This window comes from Danaus plexippus, chromosome 27 (genome assembly GCF_018135715.1).
Source record: "Danaus plexippus chromosome 27, MEX_DaPlex, whole genome shotgun sequence".
Classification (NCBI taxonomy): domain Eukaryota; kingdom Metazoa; phylum Arthropoda; class Insecta; order Lepidoptera; family Nymphalidae; genus Danaus; species Danaus plexippus.
In genome coordinates this window covers 3395126-3415577 of record NC_083555.1, presented here as the reverse complement: position 1 = coordinate 3415577, position 20452 = coordinate 3395126, and the positions used below count along the sequence as shown (strand labels likewise).

General features: G+C 35.6%; 1 protein-coding gene across 1 annotated transcript; it reads left to right on the top strand.

Moving 5' to 3' along the window:
* The first annotated feature begins 1835 nt into the window (after positions 1 to 1835).
* Positions 1836 to 14221, top strand: LOC116775790 (uncharacterized). Its single transcript, XM_032668778.2, has 32 exons — positions 1836 to 1955; positions 2078 to 2143; positions 2319 to 2384; positions 2457 to 2492; positions 3434 to 3484; positions 3818 to 3844; positions 3939 to 3974; positions 4043 to 4072; positions 4339 to 4365; positions 4649 to 4675; positions 4759 to 4815; positions 5139 to 5174; positions 5904 to 5933; positions 6247 to 6291; positions 6363 to 6407; positions 6636 to 6707; positions 6817 to 6855; positions 6929 to 6967; positions 8591 to 8632; positions 8711 to 8743; positions 8813 to 8851; positions 9271 to 9324; positions 9803 to 9940; positions 10044 to 10070; positions 10760 to 10786; positions 10855 to 10881; positions 11114 to 11140; positions 11215 to 11241; positions 12287 to 12313; positions 12527 to 12553; positions 13076 to 13102; positions 13522 to 14221. The coding sequence occupies exons 1-32, from the start codon at positions 1872 to 1874 to the stop codon at positions 13645 to 13647; spliced, it is 1461 nt and encodes a 486-aa protein (XP_032524669.2). The 5' UTR covers positions 1836 to 1871; the 3' UTR covers positions 13648 to 14221.
* Positions 14222 to 20452: the final 6231 nt, after the last annotated feature.

The window sequence follows — 20452 nt, the reverse complement described above, 5'->3', positions numbered from 1 at the left end:
AATTTGATAAAGAGTTCTTAAAATTTATAATGGTGTTTCGTTATTAGCTAAACATATATATGCACGTAAGCTGAATCGCAAGGAAATTGTCTTGTGAATGAAAAATAACGATTTTTTATTAATGCTTCATGGAATAGAAAATCAAGATACTTATAGCATCTTTACTGTTATTCCGTTTTTTTTTATTCTTCTGCAGATGTTCAAAATGTTCTCTCATCTGAAAAACTTACTCATAGTGTTATTGGTTACAGATAAATTTCATTGGAGTAATAAAAATTATAATTCCCAATTGATTAAAACTAATATTGAGCAAGTTTATCATTAAGGTTGTTTTGTTTTACTTTCGTTATGAAGTAAAATGTAAACATACATATAAATTGGACGGAATTTAAGCTCCGAGGAGTACAAGAATTGTTGAAAATAACAACCGAAGCTCTATTTATAAAGCGGCAAACGAGCAGACGGCCTAACTCAAGGGAGGTAGTCTCAGTCGCCCATGGACATCTGCAACATAAGGGATGCTGAAGATACGTTGCCGTTCTTGATTGTCGGAGAGGGAGAGGAAATCAAATAATAGGAACTGCGCCGACATATATAATAAAAATATTGATATATTTATTTCATTTTCTTTGGTTGATAATCAAAATCAGAATTAATTTTCATTAAAGGTGGTTATAATAGAGGCGTACCACTTTCAGTATCGTCAAATTATTTAACTGTTTTTGGCTTTATATGTGATATTTTTTGGGAGAAAGAAAATTTTAATTTTAGTTATATGTGTAGTAAAAATTATTGTAGATTTTTTTTAACATCTCTTCATTCAAAATTTATTGATCGTAAAGGTACCATTCTTAATAAATAAATTACTCAAAAGTCACGGAACCTTTTTTATAGGAAGAATTTTATTAAATTTCAAATTAATTTAAAAAAGCTATGAAGAAAATATTCATTTTTATTCAATTCTACTTGAATATTCCATTGCTTTTTTGATGTCAGGAATTCCATTCCAGAATTCTTAAAGGAAAGTTATTGCTTGGTACAAATAATTGAAATTGCTTTTTATTCTAGCATTGCTTTCTATAAAAATATGTTTTCTAAGTAAAATAAAGTTCTTTTAAGTTATTTTTTATTTATATAAAACAAAGTAATTGTGTTGCAGATCTTTCTCGTGTGTTCCAGACTTCAAGAAATGGAAATCTCAATCGCTCTAGAAAAAATATAATTATTGATTTTGTTAATCACCTTTACTTTTTATTTTAGTCTTAAAAGGATATGAGGATCTTAAAAGGACATATTTTTGAGAGTTTTTTTAGTTATGTTACTTAAAACTTAACAATAAATTCCAAGAGAGTTACTATATTGGCTACCGTCGTTTCTAAAGTGGAATGTCGCCAAATTTATGCTTTTGGTTATAGTCAATAATCCCAGGGTCCTCAGACCTTAGTTATTTTCTGATGGACAAAACATATTTAATTAGTGTGTACAGTAAACGTTTATTTATCTGCTAGTCTATACCGATTGCCAATTCTCAGGTACATGACAAATGGCCGTCGATATAAGCTAGTATATTTGTTTTGTCCGTCAGAAAATAAGCAAGGAGCCCTCGAATCTTGCTCTATTAAGAAAATTCAAACCTAAAGATATAATTTCATCTAAAATATGATAAACAGAATGTTTTAACATTTAACTTATAAACTAAAAACATGTGTAGCGTCAATTGCAGTTCCATTCACATTTATGAACGAGAATTGATTAATTTGAAATCAATTTCTTCGTGCTGAAAGTATTATTAAACCTATTTTATAACCAGCCGTTATCTGTTCAGTTAATTTAACGGTTAGTCAGATTTTAATGTATTAGCAAACACTGCGATGATACTGCTCGTATGTTTTTCGATATTGTCATATGTGTACAGTCAAGGATTTCCTCCTCTTGGAAATGACCGGGATTTTCAGGTTTATCTCTCCCCCCCTCTCTCTCTCTATCTCTCTCGCTCTCAATATATATATATATATATATATGTGTGTATTTAATATTTACTTTCGTATTTAATTTCAAACTTATTGTTTAATTTCAGGGACAAAACTCTTTCAGGCCTGGACCCTATACGGGAGGTGAATTTCAGTATACAAATCGTCCTGAGGTTTGACTTCCAAGTATAATTTACTAGATTTTTCTCGCAAATAGTTTACACACTTTACTTACAAATGTCATTATGATTTTTTTAAAAACAGTGGAAGTATGAAATTAAAAAAGTAGTATGGGTAGTAAAACTTTTTTTGTTATTAGGTTATTGCATATAAATATTTTGCATTTAGGGTTTCGGTGCTCAAAATATGAACTCCTATCCGGGGGCCCGGTATGGTTACCAGAATCCGAGACAGGTTAGTAATAGTAAATATACAAAATATCATATCCTTCAAGTAATACTAATGTCATCTTTAAATAACTTTCAGACGAGTTACAGCGAGCGGGAACTTAAGGAACAACATGTAAGTCGAGTTCATTAAAAAAATCAATTGTGCGTGGAGTCCCTCCGCGCGGTAGAAGTGAAACTTAGCAAAGTTGGAATGAAAACAGGAAGGGGTAAAAATTGTTTTTTAATAGAACTATTAGTGTTTTCTAAGACAAACTTTATTAGCATCACTTATAAGTCATAATTGATTGCCCGCATGCGTTCGAGCACCACGTATTCCCTATCACTGTGTCTTTTTATCCCCTCCCTCCCCCGAGGGTAAAACTTGAAAGCAAATTTCTTGGAAGTCGCTTAAGAAGTTTGACTTTAAAAACTACTTTTGTATACTCAAATAAAATACCTTTGTTTTTTTTTGTCTCTATTTTATCAATAATATAGAAAAATATTATCATTTTGTTACTTTTCCAACACAAATTAATGATCGGATTATTGAAAAATATATAATAATGTTGTCTAAATATCAGAATAATACAACTAAAAAGTAAATACCTAATGTTTATTTAGGTTTGAAAATGTTTAACAGACAGAGCTGAAGCTTTTTAATAGTCTTTTAAATAATGTCAAATTCGTTAGTTGAAGAATATTATATATAAAAAAATAACTTTATGCATATAAACGTAAATAAAAATAAAAATTGCTGTAAATATATCTACAAATATCTCAATCAGTTACGCTCCGTGACATGGGCAAACTTTTTTTTTATGATTTTTGTATGTTTCTGGGGTGAAGTAAGTTTGAAGTAATTTAAACGGCTTTCTTTGGATTAACGAACAATAAGTTTATATATGTATATAGCACGTAAAGCCTAGCTACAGCTTTTGGGAAGCTGGTGAATGTGGGTGCATTTTTTTGTATATCTTCAATGCCCTATATCGGAAATAATTAATTACGTTATTCCTATATATATGAAAAAAAAATTATGTTATTTGTACACCACACGATACATTTTTTTTATAGGCTACAGACGCTGAAACTCACACAATAGCTACTTGGGTATTAGATGAAGTGGTATGTTGTTTTATTATATTTACTAACATAAAGAGTTACGTTCTAAAATCGCATGATTTTTGTAAAGAATGATTATTTTTTATTTAAAAAAATTATTACTATGATCATATTGAATAATTTTAATAATCTTTAACATTTGAAAAATATTATAACATCTCAATAACCGTCTTAATTCAATTCTTTTGTTTAATTTTTTTGTACATTTGGGTATGATAGCTAATTTGAACTTATATAAAATAAATAACATATGTATAATTTACGCTCCAAAACTAAATAACCTAAGGCCCGTTGAGACAAGCTCAAAAATAAAAACAACTTTATACTTTTTTTAAGGGGGAACAAGTCGAAAAATATAATAAGGTAATGTAATTACGACTACATACTTGTAATAATTGTCAGAACTTTTTTTAAGAAATCAAAATTATAAAATAATATATTTCTTATTTTCGATTAGCACGAAGAATTCAAGCAATTTACTGATCAAGTGAAGGTTCGTCATGTTTGTGAATTTAATAATGTTATTTTAATAAATTACTAAATTTTACATGCGTAATATAGGAAAGAACCAGACTGGACCCGAAACGGACGGTAAATGATTTTTGTTTTAACAAGTTTCTTGTAAAAATCTCTGAGTGCGAACAAAATCTGTGCTAAGAAAGGAAAATTAGATGAATCATTTTTATTATAATATATTTGACAAAATTTTTCCCATAGTAACTTTGCGTTTTAAAATATTTGTGGGACTTAAAATAGATTTCGTTTTCATTTTTCAAGTTTATATTCGATTCAAATTCACTTCGGCTAGTTTAACACAACATATGTTAACTATCTAGGCTTTGTAACTTGTTATTTAGGTCGAGGACGAAGTAAAAGAAGTTTTGGTAAGTGAAATTTAAATATTTTTATTATTCTTCTATACATTCAGGATATAAAACCGTTATTCTAATAACATTTGACAGTATTAAGAGCGGTTGTAATTGTACAACTATTAATAGATTAATATATATGCAGTATATTAGTGGTCAACGTCAAAAACTTTGTCCCTCGTTTATAATTCGGATCTATATCTATTTTTCTAATAAAAATGCTCGTAGATCAATACAGAAAATATATTTAATAAGAATTAATTCATTGCAATTGATCCAATTCCTGCAAATTCTATAGCAATGGACGAAGAATTTAGAAAACAGGGTGAGATAATTTCATATTTTTATAAATTTAATGAATAAGATCATATAATTTTTTTTTTATATTTTTTTTTTAATTTTTTCAAGCCCATGCGCTATGGCCCAAGACCAAAGCGGCCAATGATGTCCATGCGGAATAAACCGGTAAAAAAAATGATTAGACAAATATATTAAACAATTACATTTTAAAATCTAGATATTTTTTACATAAACTAGGTCAATAAGATGTAATTTATGTTTGTTTGCAAATATGAATTTTAAAATTTCCATGTATGTATGTCTATATATAAAAAAACTGAAAAAAAAAAAAATACTTAAGTCACCAATATTAGTCAAATACAATAATGCCCCTGTTAATCGAATTCCAAACAAGTGTTCTTGTCTTTAAATTGTGTATTTCATAAAAAATTTGTCAATTTTACCAAAATGTAAATAGTCTATTACTACTTAAAGCTATTTTTTTCTAGACTGCCAGACCAGCGGCCATGGACCCAAATCCTGGAGTAAGTCTTTATATCGATAGTTAAGAAGTCTGACCACTGAGGCAATTAGGTCCACAATCGTAAGAAGAACCAGGACAGCGTCATTTGTGTGGTATAACTTTTTACGATATTGTTACTTCTGGATGTTAAACGAATAAAAAATGCAGCTCTGGTCCTTATAACAGTAAAAAAACAATAGACATGCTGTTAAAAAACATGAATAAACCATCGTGAAATAAAATACAAGTGGCTTTCCCGGTTTGCAAATAAAAAGATTTTATATTTTCGCTTATAATATGTCCTTATTTGTAACATAAACAGAGACAAATAAAATTTTACTCACCTGCTTTGAGCACATATTATACCTGGGAGCTATATTGCTCTAACTTACATAACCCTTTGTTCGCTTTCAATAAACATGTCATCTTTTGGGTTTAGTGGCACGTGGATGATAATTAGAAAAATATGACAATCTAAAAAATCTAATTCATTATTTGTATTAAACAAAAATTTTAAAATTAAGTATAGACTGAAAAATTCATCACCATCTCTGGAAGACATGTTTTTTACCAATAAAGTGATCGGTTACGTCTCGAAGATTTCATTTTCAAAGCATTCTAAGTGTGGTACACATCAAATATTTTATACAAAACTAAAGTAAAAATGATACAGAATAAAAATATTAAAAAATTAACAACAATGAAAAAAATTTATGACCTCAAATGTTACAAAATGAAATAAATGTTACAGATGAATCCATATTGGGCAGAACCAGAGCCGGTGAGTAAATATTTTTTTACAACACTTGTCTGCAGCCATTTAAAGTTGAGAGTTTTTAATTGCAATAAACTTCACCAACATCAAATCAAGCTGTAAAGGATTACGTTACCCGTGTTGACACTAATAACTTAAGTTATACATATGCACTATGTATCACAAGCAAAATTTTAGAAATTGTGTTTTTATTTTTCGTAAAACGCTTATATTATAAACTCTTAAAACTTCCACCATGCCAAAATGCCAGTCTATTTTATCTTACATTTATCCTTAAATTTTGTTACTTTCACTTTCTACTAATTGTCGAACATTACAGAAAAAAACCAGATTTCCTACGCCAGGACCAAATACTCCGAGAATGGTGAATACAAAAACGAACGTAAACGTAAATTATAATTTAAAGTGAATATAAAAATTTATAAATTTTAATAGGTTACAGGACAGCAAGCTATGGACGCGGCGTTACGTACCCTAAAGGTAGGTTATATAAAAAAATAGTCTTGTAAGAAGATTGTTAACAATAGTGTTACAGCGAAATACAATTTAAAAACAAAACATCTCATGACATTCTTTTTATTACACTGTATTACAAAAATAAAAAATTCATTGTTGAATACACTTGAAAAAAAAATAAATGATGATGATTTCATGAGAAAAACCTATGATTTAAAAACGTATAAATAATATATTGGAATTTTATTTAAGAGCTTAGACAACATAGATGATAAGTCACCGATGGAAAAATTCCCAGAGGTCATGAAGAGTTTGCCAAGAGACGTGAGTTTACAAAATTATTAAAACATTGAAAATTATAATTTCATCATAAAGACAGTTATTTTGTTTTAAGTTATTTCGTAAATGAAACGTGTTATCAATATCTTTTTAGTTGCCAATGGATGCAGTACGAGAATCAATCCTGAAAACGGTAAAATATAATATTTTATCGATGTCATTGTTTAATATCAAACACAATATAATTTTATCATTAAAATTTTTAGCCTATAAAAGAGAAAATTATCGTGAACAATCCAACAAAGGTAATTTTAATACAGTTATATATCTATATATGTATATTAAAATGTTAAGTTGGTTTGTGTATGCTTCAAAGACTCAAAATGTCCTGCACCGATACAGCTGAAATTTTGACACGACATAAAACAGGCTTCAAGGACTATTTTTCATACATAGTAACATACTCCTAAGTGATCCATTAACCAGCCAGACTCTGCAACCGCACACGATTCGCAGTTGAAAAATTAATGAACAACATAGCGGAAGCAACGATCTTAACGGGGCCTTTCAAAGGGGAAGATGTCTTGACTCCTTAAATTCCCATGACCCCCACCAATATACTATTTCAAATTTAAAGATTACAATTCCCAATTCGATTGGCGTTCGCAGTTGCAATTAACAAAACTCAAGGTCAATCTTTAGACACGTGTGGATTAGATTTGGATGTGGACTGTTTTTCACGTGGACAGTTGTATGTTGCGTGTTCCCATGTTAGAAAACCAGATAGCCTTTACAACTACACAAAAAATGATAAAAAAAAAAATGTGTTAGTATTGAAAAATTTAAATTCAATAAAACATATTGTCGCGTTTGATGTGCACAGTGAAGCGTGAGAGGTCACAGCTAGTATATATATACATATATATATTTATATATAGAGATTTGGTTCTCTGCTTTGTTACTGTCAATACGGGTTTCTGACATACTATATTCCCATATATGCTGGTCCATTATCTTTGAAACCTAAATATTTGTTCGGGACGAATAATGACACAGGTGCTCGACACCCTATGGACCAATCAATTAAGACTAAATTGAGGTCAACAGTTGGTACAGCTTCTTTGAGCTGAAGACGCTGAAGAAGCTGAAGATTGACTTATAAAAAGACTTGGCTTTAAGGGCATTACCTTCTTCTAATGATCTTATCTCATAAAGATATTAATATATTTTAATTCTAGAATAGACTGGACAAGTATATACGTATAAGTATATATATAAAATAGGGTTTCACTATGTTTTCGGTTGTTTTTGTTGTGATAAGTTGATATAATGATATTTAAGATATTCGCTTGTATACGTTTAAATGAGACTTAGTACTTCGGATACTACGTGTTCCTTATTATTTGATATCTACATTTACAGCAACCGTGATCACGGGCAGACGAGATGAGGGTTTCGTGAAATATAAAATAATAAAAACCTTTTTCGTTTAATTATAATAAGTTATGAGAAAAAAAGGATGCAAATAGTTAGCAAAAACTTAGGATTTTGAATGTCGATGTATTAGAAGACGTTGGAGGGTCAGGTATATAGAAAAAAATAAACGGTAGTCAAATAGGTGCGTCAGGTAACGAAGAGTAGAAAATTGGGTAAAATAAAGAACATCTTTTACATAATTTGAATATATTAACATCTAAGTGTCCGCCAAAAAACATTATGTTAAATAAAGTAAAATTTGTTGTCTGCTTCACACTATAATAGAATTTGTTGATAAATAAAGCTTTTACACGTCAAGTTCAAAAAACTTCCAAAAATTTTTTTTTAGCAAGCTAGACAACATTGTATATTATCATATAAATACCACATTATTGTATGATTTAAATTGCTTAGTAAATTTTATAATGTGTTAATTTAAATTCCACCATTAGGATGATTTTAATTCTCCAATCAGATGGGTGCCAATAACTTCGGTGAGTTATATTATCGTAATTAATTTCAATTTACCTGAAACATTTTTTTTTCATATATTTGAATGAATCTTTTTGCAGAATGACACCAGAGATGGGTTAGCTAAAGTAACAGTATGTATATTTTGGAATAGTTTCAAATATTGAATTGACTACTTCTTAAAAGATTTTTTAAATATAAAGGACCCACAAACGGGACAGAATCGTCAATTCGTTTTAAATGTAAGTATACATTTTTATATACATAATTTAATATTAATATGTAACAATGCATTTAATGTAAATTTTTGTTTATGACAGATAATTTTACTCTTAATTTCATAGTGTTTATAGGCAATCGATGATAATTAATCGAAATTTGTTTAACAAATTCAAGATGTAATCAATTTGTATAATAAAAAATTAATGAAAAATAGAGTCGTCCACTTGGTTTTCGTGATATTTGGTTGAGTTACTGTATAAATATTCTTGATTTGACCAACTTCTTTTATGCTACGTAATATTATACAGGTAATATAAATATAGGAACTAACGCAATAAAATTATTTAACGAATTAGTTGCATCATATGGATAAGCTCTCGGCTAAAGTATTTAAAATTTCAATAGCAAGAATAAAATAAGTAATTTACTTTTCTTTTAGGGCGTGGTGATGGTTCCTGTGATTGATTATAGCATTGAAAGATTGGGCTTAACTGTAAGTAGTCTAATATAAAGTTCGTTTTAGATTAGGTTAGGTAGAGAGGAGCTTGGACGATGGAGGTGAGCGTTTAAAGCGAGTTAAACAGGAACCCCTTAAACCTACGCATGGGTCGCAAGTCCCGGGCGCTATTGAAGCTCCTCTTCCTGTAACGCGATGGACTCGACACCCGCACGCTGAATCCATGGAGTACTCAGAAGTGTCATGTCTATAATAAGATGGAATATACCCTAGATTAATGAAAAAGTAATGGCGTATTTAATACATACTTTGTAAAACAAATGTAATAATAGAAAAAAAAAATCTTTATTTTATGTTTGTTATATGTAGCACCACTTACAGTCCCACAATTAGTAATATCGACCGAATACCTTGGTCTCATTATAAAATTATAAATACGGATATTATTGATGAAATGTTACTTAATATAATTCATAAGTATTTTAATATTATTTATCCTAAATAAATTTATCAGTCCACAGCTCGTCCGGTGATTACGACTGACTCCCGATCGTTATTAACTTTAAGGCAGAATGTTGATTTAAAAACTGTCGATCAGGGGGATTGGCTTGCATTTGAAATTGCACTGGGGGGACGGAATGATAGTGATCGAGTGAGTCTTTTTCTTTAATTGTTTCAAACGTTATAATTTTTAAAACTTAAAAAAAAAATCATTTATTTAATATTCTGCTAAAACAGTTGCCTTCCCATTTCAGTGTGATGGCAACTATTGTCAGAGTAGGGTAAGTATTTTAGCATAATACTTTATTTTATTAATATATACCATGTGACTTAGTATAATAATAGTAACAGTAATAGTAATAGTAACAGTAACGAATGTAAATAACTAGACAAAATTTCGTTACATTCTGTAACACTTTTTTTTATTTAAAAAAAAATCTAAATATATTTGTAAAAGTCAGACGGTATAAAAGCTAATTAGTATAAATAAAAAAAAAATGAGCCCACAAGTACAAAAAATAACTAATACTAAAGTACATTACTTTGAACTTTTACCGAAAGTTGTTGAGTAAAATTGAATCTAAATTCAAATATAAATAAAACTAATATTTCCGGATTTCCAGTATTTATTATTTCAAACTACCTACAGCCGAAGTGACGGTCACTTTTCAGCGACAATGATCAGGGCAGACGAGATGAGAGGAAACGTCGGGAGGGTGTAGTTAAAATTATAAGTTAAAAGTAACAAAAACCTCAGGAACATGTAAAATAATAAATAAAATAATGAAAAACGCGAAGATCATCCGAAAATATTAGTTTTATTTAAATAAATACTCGCGAGAGTCTTAGATATTATTAAATTTAAAATATTCTCAAGATATTGGAAATGAGGTTAGGTTGTGTGAAAAGATTATATAAATGTTTAGTATAGTTGTGCGTCACTAAGGTAATACATTTCTTAACATTCCAGTGCAAGACTCTGGCGTGCGAGACCATGGTAATGAAGTATAAGTTCACTGTATTTACAAAAACAAATAAATTACATCCCAATTTTTTTAATTTCAGTGTAATGGCGATACTTGTGCTTCAGGGGTATCAACCTTATATATTTATCAATAAAATATTTTGTGATTTTTTTTTCCTAATTTCGTATAACCATTAATTTTGAATGCACTTTCCATATTTTTTCAATTAAATTATTATAACGTAACTGTTTATTAGATAGTTATCAGTGTGTTTGATCAAATTGAACAAAATATATTTTTAATTTTCATATTAGATTAGTTTTTTCATGCTTTGAGTATAATTGATTTTGTGTTTTTAGTGTGTCGGTGATCACTGCAACACTTTTGTAAGATTCGATTGTTGTTAATATATATGTACATTGTGTTTTCGTTATTAAGTTTTTTTTCTCATTTAATACAGTGTAAGGGTCCCGGCTGTTTAGCTATGGTACGTCTAACTGCACTAGCATATATATATATATATATATATATATATATATATATATATATATACATACATATCGTTGGTTATCTGAAAGAGATCGTTCTTTAGCGATAAGACCGCCAAGATTGTACATTTTGTAATATATTATTATTATTATTATTAATTGTTTACAAAGAAATTTATTTCATTGTCACCACATTATAACACAACTTATGACATTAATTTACAAATATTTTATATGTCGAAGAGCCATGTCCAAGTTGATTGTTAGGAGCTGTGACGTCAGCGATGTTCTCGTCACATAACACTATTTCCACCTATCAGGTTATCCATTTTCACCAATAAAGCACTCTCACTTACTCGCACCACTTTATTTTCAACTTTAACTAACATTTAGTAATTTCTCCTGGATAGCTCTCACACCACTGTGTCCTCGCCACAGATGTCTCCGAATATAAATGGTTTTCGTGGAGTCATTACATTTACTCTTAATTTTAAATAATAAGTTACAAAGATTATTCGTAGTAATTCAAATAAACAGTAATCATTACAAAATGTTTTCGTAATCAATTATTAAACCAACTAAACTTTATATTGCCATTTAAAATTTAAAGAAATCATAATTGAATAACATTGATTACAAAATGGTTACTGTTTAAGTTTGTGTTTTACTAAAACTCACAAAATAACTTATCTTTACATATTACAAATCACGATACGAATTGCCATTTACTTTCCTTCAATACAAATCATACGACGATCTATAAAACAAATAGTTTTGTTAAAGTTATTACTAACGCCTTGACATTGTTTATGTCACATCTACCCTCTAAAGTGAAATACATATGAAACAACTATACATATGAAACAACTACCCTTTATAATGGTTTTTTAAATGTCGTTGCGCCGACATATATAATATCTGTATGTAAATCGAAAATATTAATTGAATTTATATATATATATATATATATTTATATTTATTTATTATATATATATATTTCCGCTTCATTCGATTATTGTTGCATAGTATTTTAAATGTTTATAGTGCATTGGAGAAAGCTGTTTATCAAAGGCAAGTCATACTAAATAAATATTTTACAATTAAATCAATTATTGTTTATTATTCAAGTAAAACTGGGTTATAACATAAATTTCCTTTCTTTAAACTTTATCCTACAACGATAACGATGTACCCAAGACATCGTCTAAAATATTTGTTAGTTGATATGAGTCAATCAAATTTTGTCTCTGATTTCTAAAAGTAATAATATCAATAATTTTTCAGTGTGAAGGGCTGGCCTGCGAAGCGAGGGTAAGTTTTTTCTACTCACGTTCGCAAAACCTTCTTAAGGTTAGACTTTATAGGCATAGATAATGTCTGTCTGTTTTTCTGGTTAAAACTCACGTAAGTGTCGGGTTTTATGGGAGTACTTTTCCGTTTTTTAAAGCCCTCTTTAGTATATCCGTCTATTGTATTTTGCGTTATTTAACATAGTTGATATATAAGTAACTGTCACATGAGTAAATATAATCGAATGATTTGTTTTAATACATATCTTTTGATAATATTTTTATAACGTGATTAAAGTATATAATAAAATCGGTTTTAATACAAATATAGATTTCATTTAAGTTTAGAAATTTGTGTGAACAGATTGTATAATGATATTAGGAATGTTTAACATGTTATCCAAATTTAAATATAATATACAAAAATATAATAGTTTTTTTTCCTATTTGTTAAACTATTTTAGGTATATATGAACTGTATATAGTATACATACTGTATATAGTATGTAACTGTATATAGTATAGTACACTTTAATACTTTCAGTGTCGTGGAAACGGATGTGAAGCTAGCGTATGTAAAAAAAATATATTTACTTCAATTCTATGTATAATAAAAATGCTGCCATTTTTTTTTTTATTGAAATTTTTTGCTTGAAAATAATGTATTCATATAAAAATTTATTAGCAACTAAGACGAGCTTTATTTATTTGCGTACCATATGAGGTAAAGAAATTTTAAATATAAAGAAATTTTAAATATAAATAAATACTTCAAATTTCTACAGCTGGTTGAATAATATCTTCTTAAAAGATTTGAAGTAAGATCAAGTCCATAGAAGTTTACATTAACATAGATGTTACAAATAAATACATTCAGATTTAATTCCCATATCGATTAATATTGTTTGTTTGTCACTTAATTAGTACTCGTTATATGCGAAACTATTAGAAAAATATACTCATTATTTTCAAACACATCCAATATTTCAGTGCCGTACATTTTCATGCAATTACGTAATTAACGCAAAATACGGGAGAGGTGGCAGCACTTGGAGCGATCACTACCCTCAGTATGATGAGAAGAATATCAGAAATCCAAATCCTATGTATGAATAAATTAATAATGCTTATATTTTATTTAGTGCCCTTGAGTTTGGACCAAGTGAAGGGACCAATTACGAATGGAGAAGGAGTTATTTGGTTACCACAATCCTGTTTTATTTTAACCTGTATAACCTAATGATCTAAGATTTTCGCGTGTATTCATTCAAATAAAAGTGAGATTTTCTGATATACTACCGTTTTTTATTATTTTATTTCAACATGTTTCTGAGGTTTCTGTTACTTTGTAGCAACATTGATCACGGGAAGAGGAGATGAAAATGTGTATTGTATTTTATCATCTCGTCTTCCCGTGATCACGGTTGCTGCAGAGTGACAGAAACGCCAGGTAAATTTAAAAAATAAAATAATTAAAACGCGTAGTACATCCTAAAAATCTTAGTTTTTTTTTTAAATTCATAACTTAATACTGTGACAAAGTTGAACTGTCGAAATTGATGCTTTTTTCATTTGCTTGTATAACTTCTTAATTAATAGCCAACACAAGTGATAGAATTAAGACATTGTTCTAAAATCGATTGATAACAATAAATTACACTTAATAAATTTAATACCTAATTACTACATATATTTATTAAACTTGGTTGTTGCCGGTTGTTTTTCCCCCACAGTAAACATTGAGATACGAGTCATTATCCTTGAGGTATTTTTCGAAGATCCCTTCATCATATCCTAACAAGTTGATAATGGGATTACTAAGGAAATGCCCAGTCCATTAAAAAAATATATTTTTAAAGTCAGAATAAAAATTTATGAGTAATGGTGTAACAAACATATTCTTTTTTTGAAATAAATTAAAGAGTAGCCCAAGTTACTTCATGACTATACTTGGCTGTTAGTAAAAATTCCGTCAAAAGAATATTTTTATAATTAAATATAAATCTCAAGCTTAGTTTTTTCTGTTAGTTGGTTACAATTTTATCAAATTTCAGTAGCGGAAACCAATTAGTGGAAACCCTTTTGATTGTTTTGATAGTCGAGATTGACTGAGCTCTGTAGGAAATTAGACTGTTACATCGCTACACGCTTGGTGATACGATAAAGAAAATGGTATGCAATTCGTTCTAGAGAGATTTCTTAATAGATATCGGGAAAATTAATTTTTAATTTACTTACAGAAAAATATTTTGAAATTTTAATAATGATGTTTAAAACACTATTATTCAGTTTTTTGGATATAACAACTACTTAGAATCTATAACATTTGTTGCTTTAGATATTTTTAAACTGTTTACTTGACTGGTAAACAAATTAATCTTATGTTTAATCACAATATTAAATTGTTTATCCATCGAGGTTAAATTCTTGAAATCAGTTAGTATGTATAGACTCTTAAACAATGATAACATTAGATAAAATGTATAGCTGTATTTATTACAATAAAAGGGTCAATGTGACCAATTTTTTCACAACCATTCTTTACTCTCGTAATTCCATGTTATGTCCTATCAATAGTAACTTATATATTGATGGTTAAAATTTCATCAGAGAGTATATGAATGAGCCAAACTATAAAGTTATTTAAATTCTCTAGTTGCGAGTAAAATTGTGCTAAGATCAAACGATAGAGATGTTCCATGACAAAATTTATTCGAATACCGATAGCGGCTACAGATTATATTACCTTTTATTGAATTTTATATCTCATTGTAAGTAATGCAATTAATATATATGTAACAATTTTGGACTATCAACCTGAATGATATTTTGAATATCGACCTCTTTAAATGCAACGACGATTAAAAAAATATATATCTTGTACCCAAAGCGATAAACAGCACACAAAAACTCAAAAAACTAAAATTAGAGAACGATTAATTATTTTATATATAATGGATATTAAATAACAACATTGGGATCAAACGAATCTAACTCACAATTAATGTTTAAGTTTATTTTGTAAAGCGATCTCTCAAGCGATGGCAGAAGTTAAACTTATTAGCTATATCGCAACATTATAATTGTATAAAGATATGGTTATTCTAGTAGCATGGAGCCAGTAACGTTGAACGGTAATGCGGGTAGAGGCGCTCTTTGATCTTAATTGGAATTTAAATTTAATAATATCTCGGACGTAGTAAAGTTTCACCCTAACATATATGGAATTACATAAATAATAAGGTTTTAGAGTCAGACCATCATATAATATATATCTTTAATAAAGTTATAACAATTATATTACTAAGCTATATGTTTATTTATTTCTTTTATTGAGTCAATTGCGTATGCAACTTGTCATGTTGCTTGAGTCTGGAGAAGAGAAATTTGGTTCCAAATATTCTATTGTTCATAAAATCTTATACAAAAATTACATTTGTGTCTTTAAATTTTTTTTTTATTTCTAAACTCAATTTAAAATTCATATATGTAGAGTCGATATTTAAATATAACAAAAAAATATTTTGTTTTTTAAATTTTATTAGATAATTTAGGAAACTTAAATTAAGAATCTTATTTTCGTATAAATAATTGGTTTTTGAATATTTATGAAGTTTAAGAGGATTTGATAAATATTTTTAAACGTGATTGATGTTCAAACATGATTTAAATTACATTTATAAGTTAGGTTTTTATATCTTTACTTCAGGTTCATATTATGTTACTTTAAATGAAAGCCTTATATGTATATAAATCTCTCAAACACGTTATTATATATTTATGTATAAACACACCAACGCAGGTAGGTTCTGAATAATACAATTTTAAGAATAGCAAAAGTAATTTTCACATCCTTTTTTTTTTTTTTTTTTTTTTTTTTTTTGATGACGCAGGGAAACTCTTTTTACGAGCCGTCTAACCGGCCTTGGTGGGGCCGGATAGGATGTGTGAGACTCGGCCTGGGCAGGCCCCTACTCACTAAAACCACTGCGAAAGCCATCGGCCGCTATGTTGGTGCACCCCGGATCTGTCAGCAACAGGGCACACCAGCGACTGGCCGGTCCTGGCAAAGACCGGACTTACTCCCTCAGAGAAAGGGGGCGATCCCGGCAATTAGGATCGCCCCGACGACGCCGGGCTTTCACAGGAGCCGGGTTACCAGCCCGACCCCAGCCCGGAGTGCAGGGGCGCTATTGGAGGCGTTGCAAATATCGCCTCCGGCGCACCCCCGTCCGTCGTCTGCGGAGGGAGGGTGCATCAGCCGCATCCTCCCTTTCCCGCTCAGATGCCTCCTTCGTGGACATGACCGTCTCACAGAAGGAGGACACCGCCAGCCAGGACCTGTCACTCTCAAGCATCTTCTCCGCGATACTCGAAAGCGACAAGTCCACTCCGCCGAGAGCCGCCACAAGGTCTTGGCGCTGCGCAGCCCATCTCGGGCACACCTCGAGGGTGTGCTGGGCCGAGTCCACCGCAGCTCCGCACTCATGACAGCCACTCCCCGGCTCTCTCCTGGCCGTCCGACACAAGTAATCACCAAAGCACCCGTGCCCGGTGAAGACCTGCGTCAGACGGAAAGTGAGGGGTTTGCGTTTCCGCCTCATCCAACGCTCTAGGACCGGACGGAGCGCTGCCGTTGTACGTTTACCGTACGGCTGGCCCGCCAGGTCCTCCCCCCACTCCCGCATAAGACGTGACTCCCCCTGCCGGCGAACCGCCCGGATCTCCTCTGATGAAGGGTTCTCTCCGAGAGCCCTCCTACCCGAGACGTAGGAGAACACCTCGGCGAGAACCGACGCCACAAGATCCCAAGGCGGATCGCCGGCAAGAGCCGTCGCTGCGGCCCAGGAGACCGTACGGTACCCCCTAACCACCCTCACCGCGGGTGCCCTTTGCGCCGAGCGCAGTAGGGCCTTGACCCCGCGGCTCATCGGGCGGTCAGCCCAAACGGGAGCACCGTACGTGGCTATACTCCGACAGACCCCAGAGTATAGCCGCCTGCAAGCTGCGCTGGGTCCTCCGAGGTTCGGGAGGAATTTCCCCAGCGCACCTGCCGTCCTCATGACCTTCGGCCCCAACTCCCTGAAATGGGGCACGAAGGTCCACCCTCCGTCAAGGGTGAGCCCCAGGTATTTCATGGTCGGGCTCACCCTGACCCTCCCTCCTCCTATGAGGAGGGTGGCACCCGGCGGGGGTCCTTTCCGCCCAGTCCCGCGGAAGAGGAGGGCTTCGGTTTTGTTGATTCTGACCCGAAGCCCCAACCTCTCTATGCGGCTGATCACGAGGTCAGTTCCGACCTCGGCCAGCCGCGCCGCCTCCTTGTAGCTCCGTCCCCGGGATAAGACGAGGGTGTCATCTGCATAGCAAATGACACCCATCCCGGGGAGGAGGCGACTCCGCAGAACCCAGTCGTATCCGACATTCCACAGGACAGGTCCCAAGACCGAACCCTGTGGAACGCCGTTTTCGACTGTCCACCACTCTATGGACCCCCTCCGGTTCTCGATTGCCACCCTCCTCTGGGAGAGGTAGTCGCCTATCAGCCTCCTCAGATACAGGGGCACTCCGAAGTACTCGAGTGCCACCTGTATCGCGCTATGTGGGAGGCTGTTGAAGGCGTTGGCGATGTCCAACGACACCGCCAACACTACCTCTCCTCCGCGTTCCGCCTCTTCCGTCACCACCCTCAGGCGTTTGAGGGCATCGACGGTCGACCGGCGGGCTCGGAACCCGAACTGGGACTCTGACAGTCCCGGGCCCGAGCCTTCCTCCAGGTGCCGAACGAGACGGGTGGCCATTATCTTCTCCAGGGCCTTCCCCGCCTCGTTCAGCACAACCACCGGTCGCACCGCCGAAGCCGAGTCCGGAGGCCGGCTGCCTTTTGGGAGTAGGCAAAGCCGGCCTTCCTTCCAGGCCCTCGGGAACTGCCCGGACCTCAGACAGAGGTCGAACAGCTCCCTGAGGGCTCCCCCGAGGTGCACCAGGGAGAGAGCGAGAACTCTCCCGTGCACCCCGTCCGGACCCGGTGCGCTCTTCTTACTCTGGAGGCGAGCCAGAATCGCCTCCATTTCAGACTCCGTGACGGTGGGCGGAACGCGGTCGCCCTCTTCCAGCGTCGGCCGGGCCATTCTGGGGGGAGTGAATCCCGCAGGAGCATCGGGGAAGAGTTCCCCGACGATCCCCCTCAGAGCAGCCGGCTGGAGCACCTCCGTGATGGGGGCCGACTGGGCGCAGATTTTATTCCGCGCCCGTTTGTATGGTCGGCCCCAAGGATCTCGGTCGAGACCCTCCACCAGCTCCAGCCAGGCTGCCTCCTTGGCCCGGCAGATGGCCTGCTGCAGGATCAACTTTTTCGCCACGTAGATCCTGTACAGCCGGCCATCTCGCTCCTCGTCCTGGGGGCGGCGTCGCCTGCTCCGTGTGTATGCCCTCCTGGCCCCGTTGCAGGCGACCCGGAGGTCGGAGATGTTGTCCGACCACCAGTACACCGCTCCCCGCGGGGGGGGACGTCCTACGGGGGGCATCGCCGCTCTGCAGACGTTTTGGAGAACGTCTTCAAAGCGACTAGCCCCTTCATCCACCCCCAACTCCGCACTCTCCGGGAGGCTCCAGCGGCCGACAACGGCCGCTTCTTCAGCCAGTTCCCGGTTGAGCTTTGACAGCGCCCAACGCGGGAACCGACTTCTCTCCCGGGGCGACGAGGAATTCGACGCTGGACTCCGGCGACCGGCAGGAGAAGCAGACACTTCGAACCGTATGTGGCGGTGGTCCGAAAGCGTCTCCACTCCTGCCTCAACCCTCCATCCCTCCACTCTGCGTGCGAAGGTCGGAGTGGCGAACGAGACGTCCACCACTGAACCTCCCGACCGTCGCACGCACGTCTGGACTGTCCCCGTGTTGAGTAGGGACAGCCCGGCAGTTAGCGCCCATTCCTCCAGTTCCCTCCCTCTGGGTGTTGTGAGGGGGTTTCCCCACGCCGTGGACTTGGCGTTGAGGTCCCCCATAACAACCACCTGGAGAGGCGCTAACTGCCCTACCACCGGCCCGAGAGAGTCGAGAAATCTCTCGAAGGCCGGCAGGTCGCGGTTCGGGGAGAAATATACCCCGACTATGGCAATCTCCCCGCGAACCGCAGCCACATACCCGTGGCCCCTCGCTTTGACTGCGAGGGGGGGCACCGCGCCCGGCCGCGTGACGATCACGACGGAACCGTCCATGTCTCCCGCCCAATGAGGTTGGGCAGGGACACAGTACGGCTCCGACATGACCGCCACGTCAACGGCCCACTCCACCATGGACTGCAGGAAGAGATCCTGAGCCCCGGCGGAGTGGTTGCCGTTGGCCTGCAGGAACCTGAGATGTCCGGCCATTACTCGGACATCTCAGCTCCTGACGCCTGCCTCGAAACCCCAGCCCTTGTTGGCTGGGCTGGAAGTTTTCCACGGGTGGATGGGGGGCGGCACGAATGACCCCCCATCACATGGTCCGCCGGCTTGCTCGCGTCCGCGCACACAGCGCAGCGTGGTGACGCGGAGCACTGGGCGGACCTGTGGCCCTCCTTGCCACAGCGGTAGCACAGACCGCTGCGGTCTTTTGGGCTGGGGCACGCGGCCGCAACGTGCCCCATTCCCAAGCACTTGAAGCAGTGCTTGGGTCGTGCCTCCATGTATGAGAGCCGCACCTGGCTCCACCCCACCGATATATTACCCAACTGCAGCAGCTTTTTGGCCGCCGCAGCCGGTACCTCCAGCAGAGCAGAGCCTGTGCCGCGAGGCCCAGGTCGCACGTTGCGCACCCTGACCTGGGCCTCGGTGCAGCCCCCCTCCTGCGCGACCGCGGCCACTAGCCGGTCCGCGGTCGTCGCGTCGTTGAGGCCCGTGACTCTCAGGTCAGCGTACTTCACGGGCCTCGTAACCTCCAC

Excerpts from the sequence above, each read along its gene's own strand:
- LOC116775790 (XM_032668778.2), top strand. The coding sequence starts at position 1,872 with ATGATACTGCTCGTATGTTTTTCGATATTGTCATATGTGTACAGTCAA. Across the intron at positions 3,845-3,938 it reads AAGTCGAAAAATATAATAAG|CACGAAGAATTCAAGCAATT; the intron begins GTAATGTAATTA and ends ATTTTCGATTAG. Across the intron at positions 12,314-12,526 it reads GAGAAAGCTGTTTATCAAAG|TGTGAAGGGCTGGCCTGCGA; the intron begins GCAAGTCATACT and ends ATAATTTTTCAG.